This window comes from Zalophus californianus, chromosome 3, assembly GCF_009762305.2.
Source record: "Zalophus californianus isolate mZalCal1 chromosome 3, mZalCal1.pri.v2, whole genome shotgun sequence".
Classification (NCBI taxonomy): Eukaryota; Metazoa; Chordata; class Mammalia; order Carnivora; family Otariidae; genus Zalophus; species Zalophus californianus.
In genome coordinates this window covers 124,020,752-124,038,918 of record NC_045597.1, presented here as the reverse complement: position 1 = coordinate 124,038,918, position 18,167 = coordinate 124,020,752, and the positions used below count along the sequence as shown (strand labels likewise).

General features: G+C 37.5%; 1 protein-coding gene across 20 annotated transcripts in view; it reads left to right on the top strand.

Annotated features, from left to right (window-relative positions):
• BAZ2B (bromodomain adjacent to zinc finger domain 2B) overlaps positions 1–18,167 on the top strand; it is a 308,079-nt gene that overhangs the window by 264,587 nt on the left and 25,325 nt on the right. For all 20 annotated transcript variants that reach the window (XM_027589756.1, XM_027589755.1, XM_027589752.1 and 17 more), the window contains 2 exons: positions 4,467–4,529; positions 5,502–5,646. In XM_027589756.1, coding sequence (XP_027445557.1) covers positions 4,467–4,529; positions 5,502–5,646 — 208 coding nt within the window. The remainder of the gene's footprint in view (positions 1–4,466; positions 4,530–5,501; positions 5,647–18,167) is intronic.

The following is an 18,167-nucleotide window of genomic DNA, read 5'->3' as shown; positions in this document are numbered from 1 at the left end:
GCAGCAGGAATCCCATGTGATGAGGACTGAAAGCATTCACTGAATTTGGCAACATTGACTTATTGGTAACCAGTGCCAGCACAATTTCATTAGAGGGGTAGGAGTGGAAGCCAGGCTATGAATGAGAAAAATAGAAAGTGAGAAAGTGAAAATGACTGCTTTAAGCATTGTACCTCAGAAGAAAGGGTAGTTAGTTCCTAGAGGTAGACAAAGACCAAGGATTTTTCAGATGTGAAAGACAGATGATTTTTGGTTGAAGGGAGTCAATAAAATAAGAGAGAGGGGTTGAAGATTAAAGAGATGAAGAGAATAATTAATGTTATAAAGTCCCTAAAGATTTTGGAGGGTATTCAATCAAGGTGGAGGGGCTAGCTTTGAAGAGTAGGCTACAGGGAAAAAGGCAAGGTCATGGTGTGTGTGTGTGTGTGTGTGTGTGTTTAAGGTAAGCTACCATAAGACACAGAAATAGACATGTATAAAAGGGAAATAAAGGTTGAAGTTCACTTTTTACCAGAAAAGAATGCTAGAAATACTGATAAGCCTGCAGAATGATACTCAAAAGACAATATATGGTCAATCACTCCTTTTGCCCTCAATTCCAGGAGTATTTAACTAAGGAAGTCAAGAAAGAATTTCTTTTAAAGATTTTATTTATTCATTTATCAGAGAGAGAGAGAGCATGAGCACAAGCAGGGGGAATGACAGGCAGAGGGAGACGCAGGCTTCCTGCTGAGCAGGGAACCCAATACGGGACTCAATCCCAGGACCCCAGGATCATGACCTGAGCCAAAAGCAGATGCCCAACCAACTGAGCCACCTAGGCATCCCTTGAGAAAGGATTCTTTTCCTTTCCTACATCAAATGTGCTGCCGGAAAAATAAGGAAAGCAGACTTAGAGGGATGAATTTATTGATAGAATGTATGAAAATAATACCTAATCAAGACCAATGATGAATTACTGAATCCAAATTTTGACTGAATCTGGATAATGTGGAGGAACTTAACAAGATCATGTGCTATACAGGTCTCTAAGTGAAAATAGCATACATGCAAAATGTTTTCATAAATTCTTTCCCATGTTATATTTTAAACCAAAATGATAAAAATCACTAGAATGAGCTTTACTTCTTTTTTTTTTTATTTTTTTATTGTTATGTTAATCACCATATATTACATCATTAGTTTTTGGTGCAGTGTTCCATGATTCATTGTTTGTTCATAACACCCAGTGCTCCATGCAGAACGTGCCCTCCTCAATACCCATCACCAGGCTAACGCATCCCCCTACCCCCCTCCCCTCTAGAACCCTCAGTTTGTTTTTCAGAGTCCATCATCTCTCATGGTTCGTCTCCCCCGAGCTTTACTTCTTTTGAGTACCAATCTGAAAAGACTACATTGAGATTCCTTGCAGAAATTAATTATTTCATAATGTTGTAGTTTTGAAACTACTTGGTCATATATTTTCATGCTGTGATAAATAATGTGAAGAGTATATAATTTGGATATCAGAATTGTAATTACTCAAACAAAAGAAACCATTTATAACCAGTCTGTGCTTCATTTGCAAGTGGAGCTGTCTCTATAGCAGGGATTAAACCTTTCTGACCAATATTAATCACCTTTTCATAGAATTAGGATCACTCTTCACTTAATGTTATAAATTATTTTGAAGTGTTAACTCCCATAAATTTTAAAACTCTGTATTGGGATTTCAGTGTATTCTACTGGGTAGTTATCCCACTAAATTAGAGTTTATTTACAGAAATTATTTATTTTGCCTGGCTGGTTTTTTCACATGGAAAATTAACAAACCATAAGTTTTTTTTTTCTTTAAGGGAGATTAAAAATCATTATTAATTACTTAAAATCATTTTTAGTGTTTTTTAGGCCAGATGTATTATTTAAAGTGGTACTTTATTTTTTTAATGAGTGTTGAACTATAGAGTTAATTAGATTGTAGGATTTCATTGATCAAAATCCTGGCAAATGTATAGCTTGTTATAAATATGAGGAAACAGTTAAAAGCTTTTAAAAATAATAAATATTTTAGGACCTAAGTAGGCAAATTAGCAATTCATTTAAATGATTTGAGAGCTGTTCTTCACAATGAAGAACTGCCAGCCACTTCTCAATTTCCTATTAAATAAAATTTTAACTATTTAATGAATCTGACTGGTAAGATAGGCACATTATTCCTCCAAAAATAGATTTGGCCTCTTGATTAAAGTATAGGTCATGTCAGTAGTTATACTTCTTAAAGGATTAATTGCAGAGACCCACATGATCTCTTTCAGTTAGAAAGTACTGCCCTTGACTAGGTCATAGATAGCCCTTTGCCTCAAACATGATCCCCTCTTCTCACTTTTCATTCCTTTAACACATGGAGTCTCTCTAATACTTAGATTTGTGTTGAAACTTTTGTGAGCCTTAACTTCACAATTAGGCATGTAAGGTTATGTGGACAATTAAACTCCAGCATATAGGGACATATAATGGCCCTCTGTATTGGATGATAAACCATGGAGAACCATGGCAGGGATTCTCTGTTCTTAATTTTGTTGTTGTCTTTCTCTCTGGTCTTTCAAGTTCCTTCATATTTCTTAAAATTATAAGGACTATTAGCCAAAGCTCCTTTAAATAAAACTTCAGTTGACATTTTACTTCTTTTCCATCATAGGAAGAGTCTTAGACATGGCAGTTAGTTAATTTGGCTGATGCATAGCTACTTCAATGACTTATTTCAAAAATTTGTTGATTGAATTGTATTTTTACATAAGCAAATTATCAAACCTTTATCCTTTGGTTAAAAGATCAGTTTAGAATCCTATAGATATGTAAATATCTATTTGAGAGTCAAAATTTAAAGATTTTAGGTTTCTTAAAATCCCAAATAGAAATCATATTACTATTAGCACAAAACGTATGCCTAAATGCTTTTGTAATTTGGTTCACTAAATTTGGATAAGGAGTAAATAAATGATAGATAATGGTAAAACTGTTGAGATTTTCCTTTCACTTCCTTTTAGTGGGGCCATAACCATACCAGTGTAGAAATACCTATTCATGAGTGGTTGGTGGCAATGTGGCTTTATAAAAATGCTTGTAGAAAGTGAACATCAAAAATAAGTTTCTGATTTTTTATCCTAAGATATACCTGCATCTTCTCATTAAAAGTACAATTTTCAGAAAGAAGGAAAGTAATCTTACATATATATTAAATACCAGGAGGTATACTAGTTGCTTTCAGATCTGTTCTTATTTAGTTCTCACAAAAATCCCATGTTACAGATAATGTTATGACCAATTTACGGATAACAAAACAGTCTTAGAAGAGTTAAGTAATTTGCCTATATGAAAGTAATGCAGCTGAGATTCAAAGAAGCACATATACCTTCTATTACCTCATGCTTTTCCTCTCAAACATATAATTCGGGGTTAGTTTTCCTATATTTTCTAGAGTGAAAAAATTCATATAGTCATATATGTACTTTCCACTTATGAAATTAGCATTATATATAGTAGAGATTATTTTTTTCTTCTAAAAGCTTAATGTGTTCAAAATGTAACTTAACCTTCTTTGCTCTAAAAATGACTCTTTTGATTAACAGTACCAGTATTTTTGCAGTTCCCAGATTTAAAGCCTTAACATCATAATTTACTCTTTCCTACCTCAGATCCCAGACTTCTCAGGACTTAGTCGTTCTAATTAGTAATATCTCTTATATCCATTTGCTTTTCTCATCTCTGTTTCTTTGACACCAACGAGGCCCACATTCTCCTTCTCTCTTGAATCACTGCAGGAATCTACTAACAAGGTTTGCCAATTCTAGTCCTTTCCCTGTGCCAGGCCATCTTACAACTGTTACCAGATTATTCTTTGTAAAGCATAGTTCTGATGTTTAACCTCCCTCAAAGGATATTATTGCCCATTGCCAAGCACTTAAAGCTCTCAACAATTTAGCCCTCAACTCATCCATGCCTCATCTCCCACATTATCTCTTGATATACCTTTCAGGTCATGACGTATCAAACTCTTTCCGGAATGCCCTCCTTCTTTTCTCTCATTGATCAATTCCTAACCATTCTTAAATAGCTTATTAATACACAACTTCTTAAAAACAACCACAGCAACAAAACAAAAACACAACTTCTGTTGTAGCCTTTCTTGGTATAGATTCCCACTAGAATAAATCTCACACTCCCATGAACTCTGTGACTCTTAATCTCTACCTACCTTGAGATCCTTATAGCTTCCTACTATTTGATGGTTTTTATTTTTTAGTGTTAATATTTTGTCTTCCTACCAGATTATTTTATTTATAAAGAGCAACAACTGAGTCTTACTTATTTCCATAGTGCCTGTCCTAGTACTTTGTGTGTAGGAGACGTTCATTAAATATTTGCTGATTGATTAAAGAAATAAATCTTAAAAACAGGTAAATGATACTGTATTTTGTTATGTATAGGATGAAGGTGACCAAGCAGCAAGTGTTGAAGAGCTAGAAAAACAGATTGAAAAACTGAGTAAAGTAAGCACTTTCCAGATTACAGTTAACATCTTTTTTGCAGGGTTTTAAAGATCCACCTCATATGGGATTAGTTCTTCTGGCTGCTAAATAAAAACAAGCTTTTTTATAAGTAATTAAAATGAGGAGCTCTAGAAACATTCTCACAATTAAACCTTAAAAGGTTAATGCCAAGGTTAAAAGCCTAAACTTAATCAGGGCCTATATTCTTCAGCTCTTCATTTAAATACAAAATATAAGTAAATGCATGGTTTTATTTCTTGGAGGTAACTTTAAAGTTCAAATATCATGGTAATAGTTTCAGCATCTTATGTTTTATTATACATTACTATATTTGTATTTTATTTGCATTGGATTTATAAACTATATATTTGTATGCTTCTCATTTAAAATATTCAATTAAAAATTGAATTTCAGTAGTATTAGTGAAGTTTTAAATGAACTTTTGTAAAAAATGAATTTTTTAAAGTATTATGAAATTAATATGAGATACCTATGTATTATATCAATGTTAGATTCATCTCAAATTTACCCCAAAATTTAGTGTATTTTGCCTAGGTTTACAGTATGAGTATAAAAATAAGCAAATATAGATATGGTCAATTACATATGTGAGAATTATTTGTCATACACTATATAATCAATAGAATTGAACCAGTTTGTTCTGGCCAGTAAAATACTTGATCACATTGTTTATTATCAAGCATAAGATGAGTTTTACTATAAGATAACGATAAAATAAAGCATCTTTTTAATCCATGGTAACAAAAATATTCCAGGTACTTTCAAAATAATTTCTAACTTTGTAAGTGTTACTGAAATTGAAGTCAGGCATGTAATATTTAGCTCTTTTGCTGTCCCCAGTAGCGAAATTTATCTGCTTATTAAAGGCATAATAAGTGTAAAGTCACTTATATATTAATTTTTAAACCACTTGACACCCATAGCTTAATTATATGCATCATTTTTTAACAGCAACAGAGTCAGTACAGAAGGAAGCTCTTTGACGCTTCTCACTCTTTGCGTTCGATGATGTTTGGCCAGGATCGTTACAGACGCCGGTACTGGATTCTTCCCCAATGTGGGGGGATTTTTGTAGAAGGCATGGAGAGTGGTGAAGGTAGGAACTATTAATCTGTTACAAAATAATATAAGAAACCATATTTTTTAAACCCTGTTACTTCCTCAATATATTTTGTGCTTCCAGAATCAAATTTGCTTTATGGGTAAACATTGTAAAACCTTGATTCCCATTCCTTTTGAACTCATAATGCCTCTTTCACTGAAAAATATTCCTTCCCTGTTCATGATTTCTCTTCTGCCGCTCTTTCTGACATCAAACATAAATTATTCTTTTCTTATTTAGTGGACAAGGATCTTCACCTTTATTATCCTTTATAGCTGCTTCTCCATTTTTTTCTCCCTTCCCATCGTCAAATTTTTTAACATGTGGTTTATTCTTCAACCTTTGCAACAAGCATCCATCCTGACAGTATCCCTGGAGATAACTTGCTTGAACTAAGATCCTTATCATAATCCTCATTCATCTTGAAATCTTGTTCATGTTTGAAATTTATGATCATCTCCTTCTCCATTAAACTTTTTTCTTTCTTGAGTTTTGTGTTACCACACAATCCATGACGTTTTTTACTTTAGACTCTTCTCTTGCTGCCTCCACTTGTGTTACATTAACTAAGTACACAGTGCGTTTATGTGCTAGATAAACCATCTGAAATTGAACTGTATGTTTGGGTGTTTCCAAATGTTAAAATTCAGATGGGACTGAGAGTATTATGTCAGTGCTTACAAGTTTGAGGATGTAGCAATGGCTCCACGGTGATACATGTAGGCAAAAACTTCTCTCAACACACTTCTTTTTGAATACCCACTTTGTGCCAGGCATTTTTAGGCACTAGAGGAGGTTCAAAGATATATAAAACACAATCCATGCCTTGTAGTAGTTTAACAGTCCAGTGGAAAGAAAGGATTGATTAATCACATAGATGTCCAAAGCCAAATTTTTTTTAAAGATTTTATTTATTTATTTGACAGAGACAGAGAGAGAGTGAGAGGGGAACACAAGCACAGGGGCGGGAGGGGAGAGGGAGAGGGAGAGGAAGAAGGAGAAGGAGGCTCCTCGCTGAGCAGGGAGTCTGATGCTGGGCTTGATCCCAGGACCCTGAGATCATGACCTGAGCCGAAGGCAGACGCTTAATTGACTGAGCCACCCAGGCGCCCCCAGGCCCCAATTTTTATAAAGTAGTTGTTTTTAGCAATGGAACCACCCTTTTTTAAAATAAAAATCTTTTGCAAAGGGGGCAGTTAATCATGTAAAATACTTAGAGTAGTGTAGTGGCTGGCATGTAAGCATTGTTGGCATATAGTAAACAGTGTTGTTTTACACAATAATATATTTCCTATGGTTTCAAATTATATGAAGTAAGAGTATAAAGTCATGTACTAGAATGATATGTGAAACTCATGTGCTGCCTTTCCAGAGCAGGAGTTGCTCATGGAGTCAGGAAGGGTATACATGGAAGCTTCAGCTGCCTTTTATCTCTTTTTAAAAACTGATGTTGATGGGCCAGCATGTTGATTTTACGGAATACGGTGGTGGGTTCCTTTTTAACTTTGCATAAAATGTTTTAAAAATAAAAATATTTTAAGCATGGAAAAAACTAATAAGTGGGAATACATGAGTCTAAAAAGTTATTGCACAGCAAAGGAAACCATCAGCAAAATGAAAAGGCAATCTACTGAGTGAGTAAAAATATTTGCAAATCTTATATCTGATAAGGGACTAATAACCAAAATATATAAAGAACTCATGTGACTCAAAGCAGAAAAATGATCTGATTAAAAAATGGGCAGATCTGAATGGACATTTTTCCAAAGAAAATATACACATGGCCAACAGGCATATGAAAGGTGCTCAATATCACTAATCATTAGAGAAATGCAAATCAAAATCACAGTAATATTTTACTTCACGCCTGTTAGAATGGCTAGAATCAAGAAGACAAGAAATTACAAGTGTTGGTGACAATGTGAAGAAAAGGGAACTCTTGTTGGTGGAGATGTAAATTGGTTGGTGGAGATATTAATTGGTGAAGCCTATGGAAAAGAGTATGAGAGTTCCTCAAAAAATTAAAAATAGAACTACCATATGATCCAGCAATTCTACTTTTAGGTATTTATCCGAAGAAAATGAACACTAACTCAAAAAGGTATATGCACCCCCATGTTCACTGCAGCATTATTCACAGATTATTCCATATCACTTACATATTATTCCAGGATATGGAAACAACCTATGTGTGTCCATCAATGAATGAATGGATAAAGACAATGTGGTTTACACACACACACACACACACACACACACACACATACACACCATATGGAATGTTACTCAGCCATAAGAAAGAATGAAATCTTGCTATTTGCCACAACATGGATGGACCTCAAGGACATTATGCTAAGTGGGGTGCCTAGGTGTCTCAGTTGGTTGAGCATCTGCCTTCAGCTCTGGTCATGATCCCAGGATCCTGGGATCGAGTCCCGCATCAGGCTCCTTGCTCAGCAGAGAGCCTGCTTCTCCCTCTCCCTCTGCCTGCCACTCTGCCTACTTGTGCTCTCTCTCTCTGTCAAATAAATTAATAAAATCTTTTTTAAAAAAGGACATTATGCTAAGTGAAGTCAGACAGAGAAAGACAAATACCATATGATCTCTCTTATATATGTAATCTAGGGCGCCTGGGTGGCTCAGTCGTTAAGCGTCTGCCTTCAGCTCAGGTCATGATCCCAGGGTCCTGGGATCGAACCCCGCATCGGGCTCCCTGCTCAGCGGGAAGCCTGCTTCTCCCTCTCCCACTCCCCCTGCTTGTGTTCCTTCTCTCACTATCTCTCTCTCTGTCAAATAAATAAAATCTTTTAAAAAAATGTAATCTAAACAAATAGTAAGAAAACTAAACTCATAGATACAAAGAACAAACAGATAGGTGGTTGCCAGATATGTGTGGGGGGGGTCGTAGAAGAAATGGGTTAAATGCCTCTTGAAGGCAGAGACTAATATAGTCAGGGGAACTACACTAAAATAATCTGGGAGTTAAGTACACATTGGATTGGCAAAAAAAGGGTGGAAAAATCAGTTGTGGGATCATTCTAGTAGCCTAGATTCAAAGTAGGGAGGCCCTAAGCTCAGGTGCAAACAAGGAACATGGGAAGAACATGGTATCTTAAAGGTAGAATTCCTATGAGAAATTATTGTATATGATTTAAGTGGAATCAGAGATAAATTTGATGAATTAATCCTCAGTAGAAAAATTGTGATTTTTTTTAAAACTGAATCCGAGAAGCCAAGAGGAGGAGCTTGTTTAGAATGAAATTAAATGAAAGTTTTAGTATAGAAATTATTTTTTATTTAAGTATAATTAACATAGTGTTATATTAGTTTCAGGTATACAATATAATGATTCCACAATTCTATATATTACTCAGTGCTCATCAAAATAAGTGTACTCTTTTTTTTTAAGATTTTATTTATTTGAGAGAGAGAGAACAGGAGCAGGGGGAGCGGCAGAGAGAGAAGCAGACTCCCTGCTGAGCACAGAGCTCAACCCAGGGCTCAACATGGGGCTCAGTCTCAGGACCCTGAGAGCATGACCTGAGCTGAAGTCAGGCACTTAACTGATTGAGCCATCCAGGCACCCCAAGATAACTGTACTCTTAATCCCCTTTATTTCATTCATCCCCCAACCTACCTCCACTCTGGCAGCCACCAGTTTGTTCTCTGTATTTAAGAGTCTGGGGATTTTTTTATCTCATTTTTTATTTGTTCATTTGTTTTGATTCTTAAATTCCACATATGAATCAAATCCTATGGTATTTGTCTTTATCTGACTATTTCACCTAGCATTATACCTTCCAGGCCTATCCATGTTGTCCCAAATGGCAAGATTTTATTCTTTTTTATAGCTGAGTAATATTCCAGTGTGTGTGTGTGTGTGTGTGTGTATGCCACATCTTCTTATTCATTCATCTATTGATGGACACTTGGGTTGCTTCCATATCTTGGCTATTAAAAATAATGCTGCATGCAAAAGAATGAAACTGGACCATTTTCTTACACCATACATGAAAATAAATTCAAAATGGATTAAGGACCTAAATGTAAGACAGGAAAACATTAAAATCCTAGAGGAGAATACAGACAGTAACCTCTCTGACACCAGCCATAGCAGCTTCTTACTACATATGTCTCCTGAGGCAAGGGAAACAAAAGCAAGAATAAACTATCTGGACTTTATCAAAATAAAAAACATCTGGGCAGTGAAGGAAACAATCAGTAAAACTAAAAGGCAACCTGTGGAATTGGAGAAGATATTTAGAAATGACATACCTGATAAAGGGTTAGTATCCAAAATATATAAAGAACTTACAAAACTCAAATACTCAAAAAACACAGTACAATTTAAAAAATGGGCAGAAGACATTGAAGAGACATTTTTCCAAAAAAGACATACAGATGATGAACAAACACATGAAAAGACGCACAAATCACTCATCATCAGAGAAATACAAATCAAAACTACAATGAGCTATCACCTCACACCTGTCAGAATGGGTAAAATAAACACAAGGAACAACAAGTGTTGGCGAGGATGTGGAGAAAGGGGAACCCTCTTGCACTGTTGGTGGGAATGCAAACTGGTACAGCCACTGTGGAAAACAGTATGGAGGGTCCTCAAAAAGTTAAAAGTAGAACTACTGTACAATATAGCAATTGCACTACTAGGTATTTATCCAGAGAATACAAAAATACAGATTCGAAGGGGTACATGCACCCCAGTGTTTATAGCAGGATTATTTACAATAGCCAAATTATGGAAAGAACCAAAATGTCCATAGACTGATGAATGGATAAAGAAGTGGTGTACACACACACACACACACAAACACACACACACACAGTGGAATATAACTCCGCCATAAAAAAGAACGAAATCTTTCCATTTGCAGTGACATAGGTGGAGCTAGAGAGTATTATGCTAAGCGAAATAAGCCAGTCAGAGAAAGACAAATACCATATGATTTCACTCATATGTGGAATTTAAGAAACAAAATAGATGAACATAGGGGGAAAAAGAGAGAGAGGCAAACCAAGAAACAGACTCTTTGACTATAGAGCACATACTGATGGTTCCCAGAGGGGAGGTGGGTAGGGGGATTGGTGAAATAGGTGATGAGTATTAAGGAGGGCACTTGTGATGAGCACTGGTGTCGTATATAAGTATTGAATCACTAAATTGAACACCTGAAACTAATATCACACTGTATGTTAACTAACTGGAATTAAAAAAAACTAATGATGCAATAAACATGAGTGCATAGATCTTTAGAGATATAATTTAAAATTATAAAATTGCAAAAAAAGTTGTAAAACTGTGTGTCACTTGTTAGATGCAGAGCCTTGGTAAAGCGTAAGAGCAGTAAAGAAGTACCCAGGCAAGTGGCTTCGCCTTATCTATAATAAGAATCATCTGAGAAGCTTAAAAAAAAAAAAAATTTTCCTTCAAAATGTCTTAAGTTACTCTCTTTGCAACACTGCTGAAATCAGTTCTTTATTAATATGTATGTGGATTATTACACCTGTCCCCAACTTCTCTACATACACTCTCTTCCTTCCATTACATTCTGTCATCATGTCTCTACTCCAAAACCTTGAATGCCTCCCTATTGATGATAAGATGATGTAATAAGTCTGTATACAATCTAGCATGCAAGCATTCGGGGCCTTCTATAAATCTGACTTCAAAATATCTTTATCCTGTTCTCCAGTATGAATTAACGTAGACAAGTCTACTCACCATTGCTTAACATATGTGCATTCCTCCTTTGCATGCTTTGCGTGCTTTGTTTTGTCAAATTCTGTTCAATGTAATGCCAACTTGCCTTTTCTTCACCATCTGAATTTCACCTTTCTTGATCCAGCTCAAGTTCTAGCCCTTTTATAAATTCTAGTTTATGTAAGTGGAATTAATTTTTACTATTTGTGAACTCCTAGAAAACCAAATAATTATACCATTATCTTGGCAATTGGTAGATATACTGTTCATATTATTTAAGTTTTATAATTGTCATGTACTTTTTGATTCTTCTTAGTGTTAAACATAGTACTTTATATATCACAGGCACATTAAAAAATACTTTAAGAAAGTAATTAAATGTCTTTATAAGGTTTATAAGAATAGCTTACAGGAAACTTTTCTTTTTAATTTTAGGTCTCTCATATTAAATAACATTAATTGAATTTGTAGTTATTGGACCTCAGTTTCTATTCAGGCCCTACCATTTAACCTCTCTGGACCCTGATCTCTCTTTCTACAAAAGAATTTTAATAGGCTTTGTATAAATTCTTTTGTTATCATGTCAAATAATGGATTTAAGAGAGCTACAAAGTGGTATATAAACATTAATTGTACTTTATACTATTATTTGTGGTCACTGCATGGTACAGCGGAAAAATAAGAATAAATTTTCACTTAGGAGTTATTTTCTCATAAAGTTTTTATTAATTCACTGATAAATGTGCATCTTCTATATTATTTTAAGTGCTATGAAAGTTATAAAATAAATAACAGATGTAGAGTCCTTCTCTTTATCTTACAGCTAATTAAAATGGAAAAACCTTTATTATTTTAATCAAGTGTTTAATATGCACTTATATTGTGCCTTGTACTAAGTACTATGGAGATATAAAAGAATCAATTAACTGTCTCTATCCAGAAAGAGCTCACAATCTAATTAGAAAGATACACCATATATGAAGACAAAGAACAAGAGCATATTAGTGTGCACTATAGGGAAGTAGTGTATCTGAGAGACAAGGCTGATAAGGATGAATAAGTACTAATGGTAGAAACTTCCGTAAAATAAGTGGATTTAAAAGTTAATTCAGTATTAACAATATGCAATATTCTATTCCTCTCATTTATCAATTTTTAAAATTTATCTAAAACACAATCTGTTTTTAATGAAATTAGACTTAACATTCATCTATTTAAAAGTTTAAATGCACAAGTTTTAAAAAATAAATGCCCAACCTATTTTTTAAAATCCCTATAATAGCTTTATCCAGAGAGAAGATATCAGATCTTGGATTACCTCCAAAGAAAACTGTTAATTCATGTTATACACGATGCAAGATAACTCACACCATAAGTGAACCACATGGTGCTAATAACAACAAAGTTTATCAGTATGGTAACTCTGGAGTAGAGACATAACAAAGAACATAGGATCTGGCTGAGCCCCCATATTGGTTCCACAGGAGTATTGTCCAGACTGCAGACTGGACAAGTAACAAGAGCACCCCAAGAGAGATGCCTTCCTTCATACTGTGTATTTGTAGGTTTGTCCAAGAGGAGGTAGAAAACCCTTTGTTTCTCTAAGCAACAACATATATATCAAAGGACCTCTGGGCCTGGGAACAGCAGTAGGGAGTACGAATACAGAGGGCAGATAGCACATACTGAGAGCCTTGGGAACAGTGCCCACAGCAGCTAAAGGCCCTGCTATCCCTCTGCAAACTGGCTCAGTGGCTAATCTGGCTTGCCAATGGGCCTCAGGGAAGAGGGAAGGAGGAGAGAGCCTGTAGCCGTTGAGCTAAAACTGAGGGTTTATTCCCCTTCAGTCCACCCCCTGACCCTTGGTGTGGCTCACTAGATGTATGCCTTCTATCAATTGCATTTTAAATGGTGCCTTCTGAAGGAGGCATCTGATAAGCCAGAGAAATTCCAAAACAAACAATATTCCACAACATTAGTAGATTTAGAGTTCCCCTGAGACACATGTCTATAGTATATCCAGCAAATGATCCGAAACTATGCATTTATAATACTACTCAAGTCAAAGAATCAATGCAAATGTGTTCAGTCATAAGAGCCTAAACCTTCTCAATGGCAGTGTCCCCCAGGGTCGCTGATTTGGGGTCATACCCTCAGCTTCATGGGTCCCTATCAAGGAGAGAGCCCTTGTGCAAAGTAATGAAAGCTTGTTTCCCTGTGTACCTGTCAACTTACAAGTAGGTTCTGATGCTGACACTAGAGATCGTAGCTGGAAAGTCTCGAGTACTTTGAGATTTTGAGTCACTGTTAGCACCACACTCTAACCAACTAAGCTAACCAGCCAGTTTGAGTCATTATAAAAGATCTCCTAGTTATTCGCAAAGTGTACAGACAATGTTATGTCCAGGTAGGAAGCAGGAAGGCTCTGCTTCTCGCATAAGAAAACAAGTTCCACTGGATCACAGAGAGTGCCAGCCAGTCTGGTTTAATGCTGCATTTTGTATCCACCTGGCATTTATGCTTCCTGGGTTTGGCACACTGCCAGAGTGCTGTTAGTCAGACTCAACTGTAGGTGTGAAAAGTGCTACCAGGCACCCCTGATGTGGGAAATGGATCACTGGGAGCTGAGATGTCAGGATATGAGTGTCCCTCTGCTTCTAAGAAGATAAAGAGAGTTTTACATAGGATAATTAGTAAGGACAGAATTATGGATAGCCCAAGCAAATGACTCTGGAGTAATGAGTAATTCCTGTGGCATTGTCTGGGAATGGAATGCCCACAAGGTCCTCCATAATTACGTAGGTTGAGGATGACAAATAGAACATCCTGATAGCTTTGAAATAAGTGTCATTGTATGGGATAGCTGTAGAGGATTATTCAGTACAGTTCATTAATATCAGTAAGAAAGGCGACGAGAGAATTATTCACGCTACATCCACCCTCTCACCCGTGGTCAGGCATGTTTATGCCCACGCCAAGTCCATCATTATCTTCAGGGGTGATCCATACAGTCTGTCCTTTTTTTCTGGAACAGTAAGTTCCACATAAATCAGGAGGTGCCATTTTCCCACCAAAGATGTCCTCCAGACAGACTACACTGTATGGGTATAAGGACTGCAGCAAAGTCTCCTGATTGTAGGGTGAGTGCACAACAAGAATTTAGAATTGTTTGGAGTAAAGAGAGAATCAAAATTCCCCTCCTGGGGGTGTTGCTTGCAAGTGTCATCTGGAAAGCAAGAGTATATCGACATTTGTATCCATCCATTCATCTGTAATATGAACAACAGGAACCTTCCAGCCACCTGTTGAAAGGTACAAAAAAAGGAGAGGAATGTTGAGTATAAAAACTCAGTGTCCCCAGCATACTAAGATTCTTCATCTCTGCTCTTCAACTTCAGGATGTCAGGGAACTTCACCGAAGTGTAGGGACATTTATGAGGTGTGAGGAGTGTTCAGAGTATAAACAGTAGAGGGCAGCCAGACCAGAAAGTGGACGGAGGTCACCGTGGAAGGGTTAGTGCAACCATCTTTTAGAATACTGCTCCAGCATTCTGTAATGCCTATGGAGAAGAGGGAGCATGGACCAGCCACTCAGTACTATGTCGGCCAGCCCATTGCTGAATGGCAGCAGCTCCGAAAGGAATTCCGATTGTTTGATTGTATCATTTCTGGAAACCCTACTATATAATAAATATGTTTCAGTCTTAATAGTGTTATCTGGTCCACACATGGAAGAGGCACAGTAACTCCTTCATATCCAGGAAAGATGTATCCTGTTCAGTGGCTAGAGGAAATCAGATAACTCAAAAGCTAACAAATGCCATCAGAATATCTTCACCAGAGTCAAGGCCCTTGTAGCGCTAGTGTCAAACAGCATTGTTAAATAGTGAAATGGCCTTGTTCAGTACCCCTACCTGAATCTGTCCTTCCATAAGAAATGCATTCTTTCTCCTCCAGGTATGTAACGGGGTTGTGCAGCCTTGGCAGGCCTGGTCAGTGCATCTAAGTGTTGACAATATGCCTGGCCAACAGTTACCAAAGCTGCCAGTAGAGGTCACAACAAATATGTCCAACTGATACGTGGAAATGCTTGTGCAGGACTTAAATAACCCAGTATTTCCATGCCAGTATGCAGTCTGATAAAGGAACAATTGGAGTTCGCACAAAAGGCCCAAAAGCCTTTGCAGTGATTGTGATTTGGGCTTTGAGCCCTAGGTAACAACCAACTCCCAGCACTAATAAAGGAACTTGTTGGCCAAGGCTTTTTTGCATTCTGGAACTGTAGGTACTTGGTCCCTCGTTTCTAGCAAACCCATAAATGTTTGAGGCTCTTCTCCTTTCCAGCACAGTGAACCGAGGAGGGTGGTTAGCAATCTCTTAGAGGGGGACCCAGGGATAGAGCCCTAGTCCTTCTTAAACTTGAAAGAGCCCATATCAGGAACAAAGGAAGTCTGGCTTCTGCAGTTGAATCAAACTCATAATGTGGAGCTGATGACTGTGAATATTTCCACCCATAATCCCATTTCAGGAGTTGAGATGATACAGGGTATTTCCCTAGGTTCTGTTCCCAAGTCCTTTCCTGAAGAGTCTAGAGACTGTGAGCTCTTACCAGATGGTGGGTGGGGGTGAGGCTTAACAGCTGTAATCTCTCAAGGACAGCCCTCCCCGGGCACCTTCTTCAACTAATCTGGTTATCCCCCTCTCCAAACAACTCTTCAAGCTTGTGGCTGTTGGATTTTCTGTGTCTCATCTCAGGTCTCTTTTCCACCATCTCAGTAGGTCTTTTGGGTTTTTGAAGTGGATAACACTTACACAATCTAGAATTACACAACCCATCAGCTTCTGTCTTACCAGCCCCTGTCTTTACGAGCGGTACTACATGTGTTGGTGTGAGGGAGTCGGCCAGAAGTCTAGCCTGTCCTCTCCTTCCTTTGTTCCTCTTTTCTTTTTATTTTGTATAGAAACCTGTGCCACATATTAAGCTCTCTCTTTCCATTTCCTCCCCTGAAATGGGGCTTGTATGACCTGAAAGAACTATTTCTTTTCTAACATTTCTTCTCAGATGAAAGAGTAAAGTCAAAGCCATTGTCCACTTAGGTGCACCTGTTCTGATTCTGTTATTTAACATTCTTCGCACTAAGATCATGTTGTCAAGCCTTCGCCTCTCCAGCCCTGGGTTTTCTTATAAACATGCGAACATAGCTAGCATCTCAGAGCAGCTACGTCCTATGTGGATCCAGTCCAGTTCACATTCAAGAGTCTCAAGAAAATCACCCCAACGGGGATCTATTTTACCAAAGCTACCAAGCATCCAGTTTGAACAGGGTGGCCGTACCTGTCCCAGCGCTACTAGTCAGCCCAGACTGCTCATTCTGTAACAAGGGCATGTGTTTCCCCCTCGTCCATTTGTTTTAATACCACTATTGTCCCTTCATCATGCAAACAAGCAAGCCAAGCCTCTAAGGATCCTTCCAAGTGCTGCTTTTGGTAGTGGACCTGTTGAGAACCTAGCTCTTCTTAATTCTGTTTATTGTCGGATTTCCTTCTGCTGGTATTCCCACTCAGGCTCCTACAGAGCACGCCTCACAAAAACTGGCTTCCTATCACAGGGCTATTTGCCCCATATATCATAACAGAGGGATTGTGGGAGTTTGCCCCACTTTCCCTTCTAAAGGGGCTGCTGTCACCCTTTCCAGTTCACCCTCCAACTTAGGACTCATGGAAATCTCTAAGTTGATAAGGAAGGAGGGACGACTGCATTTTAGTGTATACTTTAGTGTATACTGTTTAGTGTATACTTTAGGGCTTCTGCCATCCTTGGGCACAGCTACTGAGACCATCCTAACTCCACCAAGTGAATTACTGCTGACCCCAAGGAGAAAATCTTCCACCCCTTCATGCTCCCCTTCCAGAAATCCATGACATTACGACTTTTTTGGACACCAACTGCTGTATAAGATGCATGGTTACAAAAACCACTAATGGCACACATAGTGCTAATTGCAGCAAAGTTTATTAGTAAAGGCAACTTACAAGCAGAGAAGTAATAGTACACAGGATCTTCCAACTCCCGTAGTGGTTCCATAGGACTTGTACGTGTGACAAGAGCACTCCAGGAGATAAAACACTTTACCCTACACCTTGCTGTGCAAAAGGGTAGAAAGCACTGTTTCTCTAACAGTAAACCTGTCAAGGGACCTTTGGGTCTAGAAACAGTGCTAAGGGGTATGCATACCAAGAAGCAAAGTGTATATACCTAGGACCCTGAGAACAGTGTTGACATTAGCTAGCTAAAGGTTCTACGGTCCTTCTGTTGGGCCCTCAGCAAAGTGGAAGGAAAATGAAACAAGTTTGTTGTTAATTATATGTACATACTGTGCTGTGAATGTTACTCTTCCATTTTGTATTGGGATGTGGTTACAGCATTAGATCTAGAAGTATAAAACATAATTCCTGTTATGGATATGTGGGGGACTCTTACCTGAAGGGAGAGGGTATTATGGTATCAATCATCTTCTTTTTAAATTCCTGAATCAGACTGGGAAGGGACAATCCTAGAGAGACAAAATGTTGAGAATCTGCTTCCTTTAGACTTCTCCCCCGTAATAAGAAGAAATCTCCTAGGAGCTGGATCATGGTAGCACCATCGACATAAAGACAGCTGAAGAGCAGTGCAAGTACTCCTGAGGTTCTGCTGTACTGAATGGGAAAGTGCCTTTGAGTCCTGTCATGAAGCCATTGCATAGAGACCTGTATTCTATGCCAGGCTTTTTACATTTCTTTTTTTTTTTTT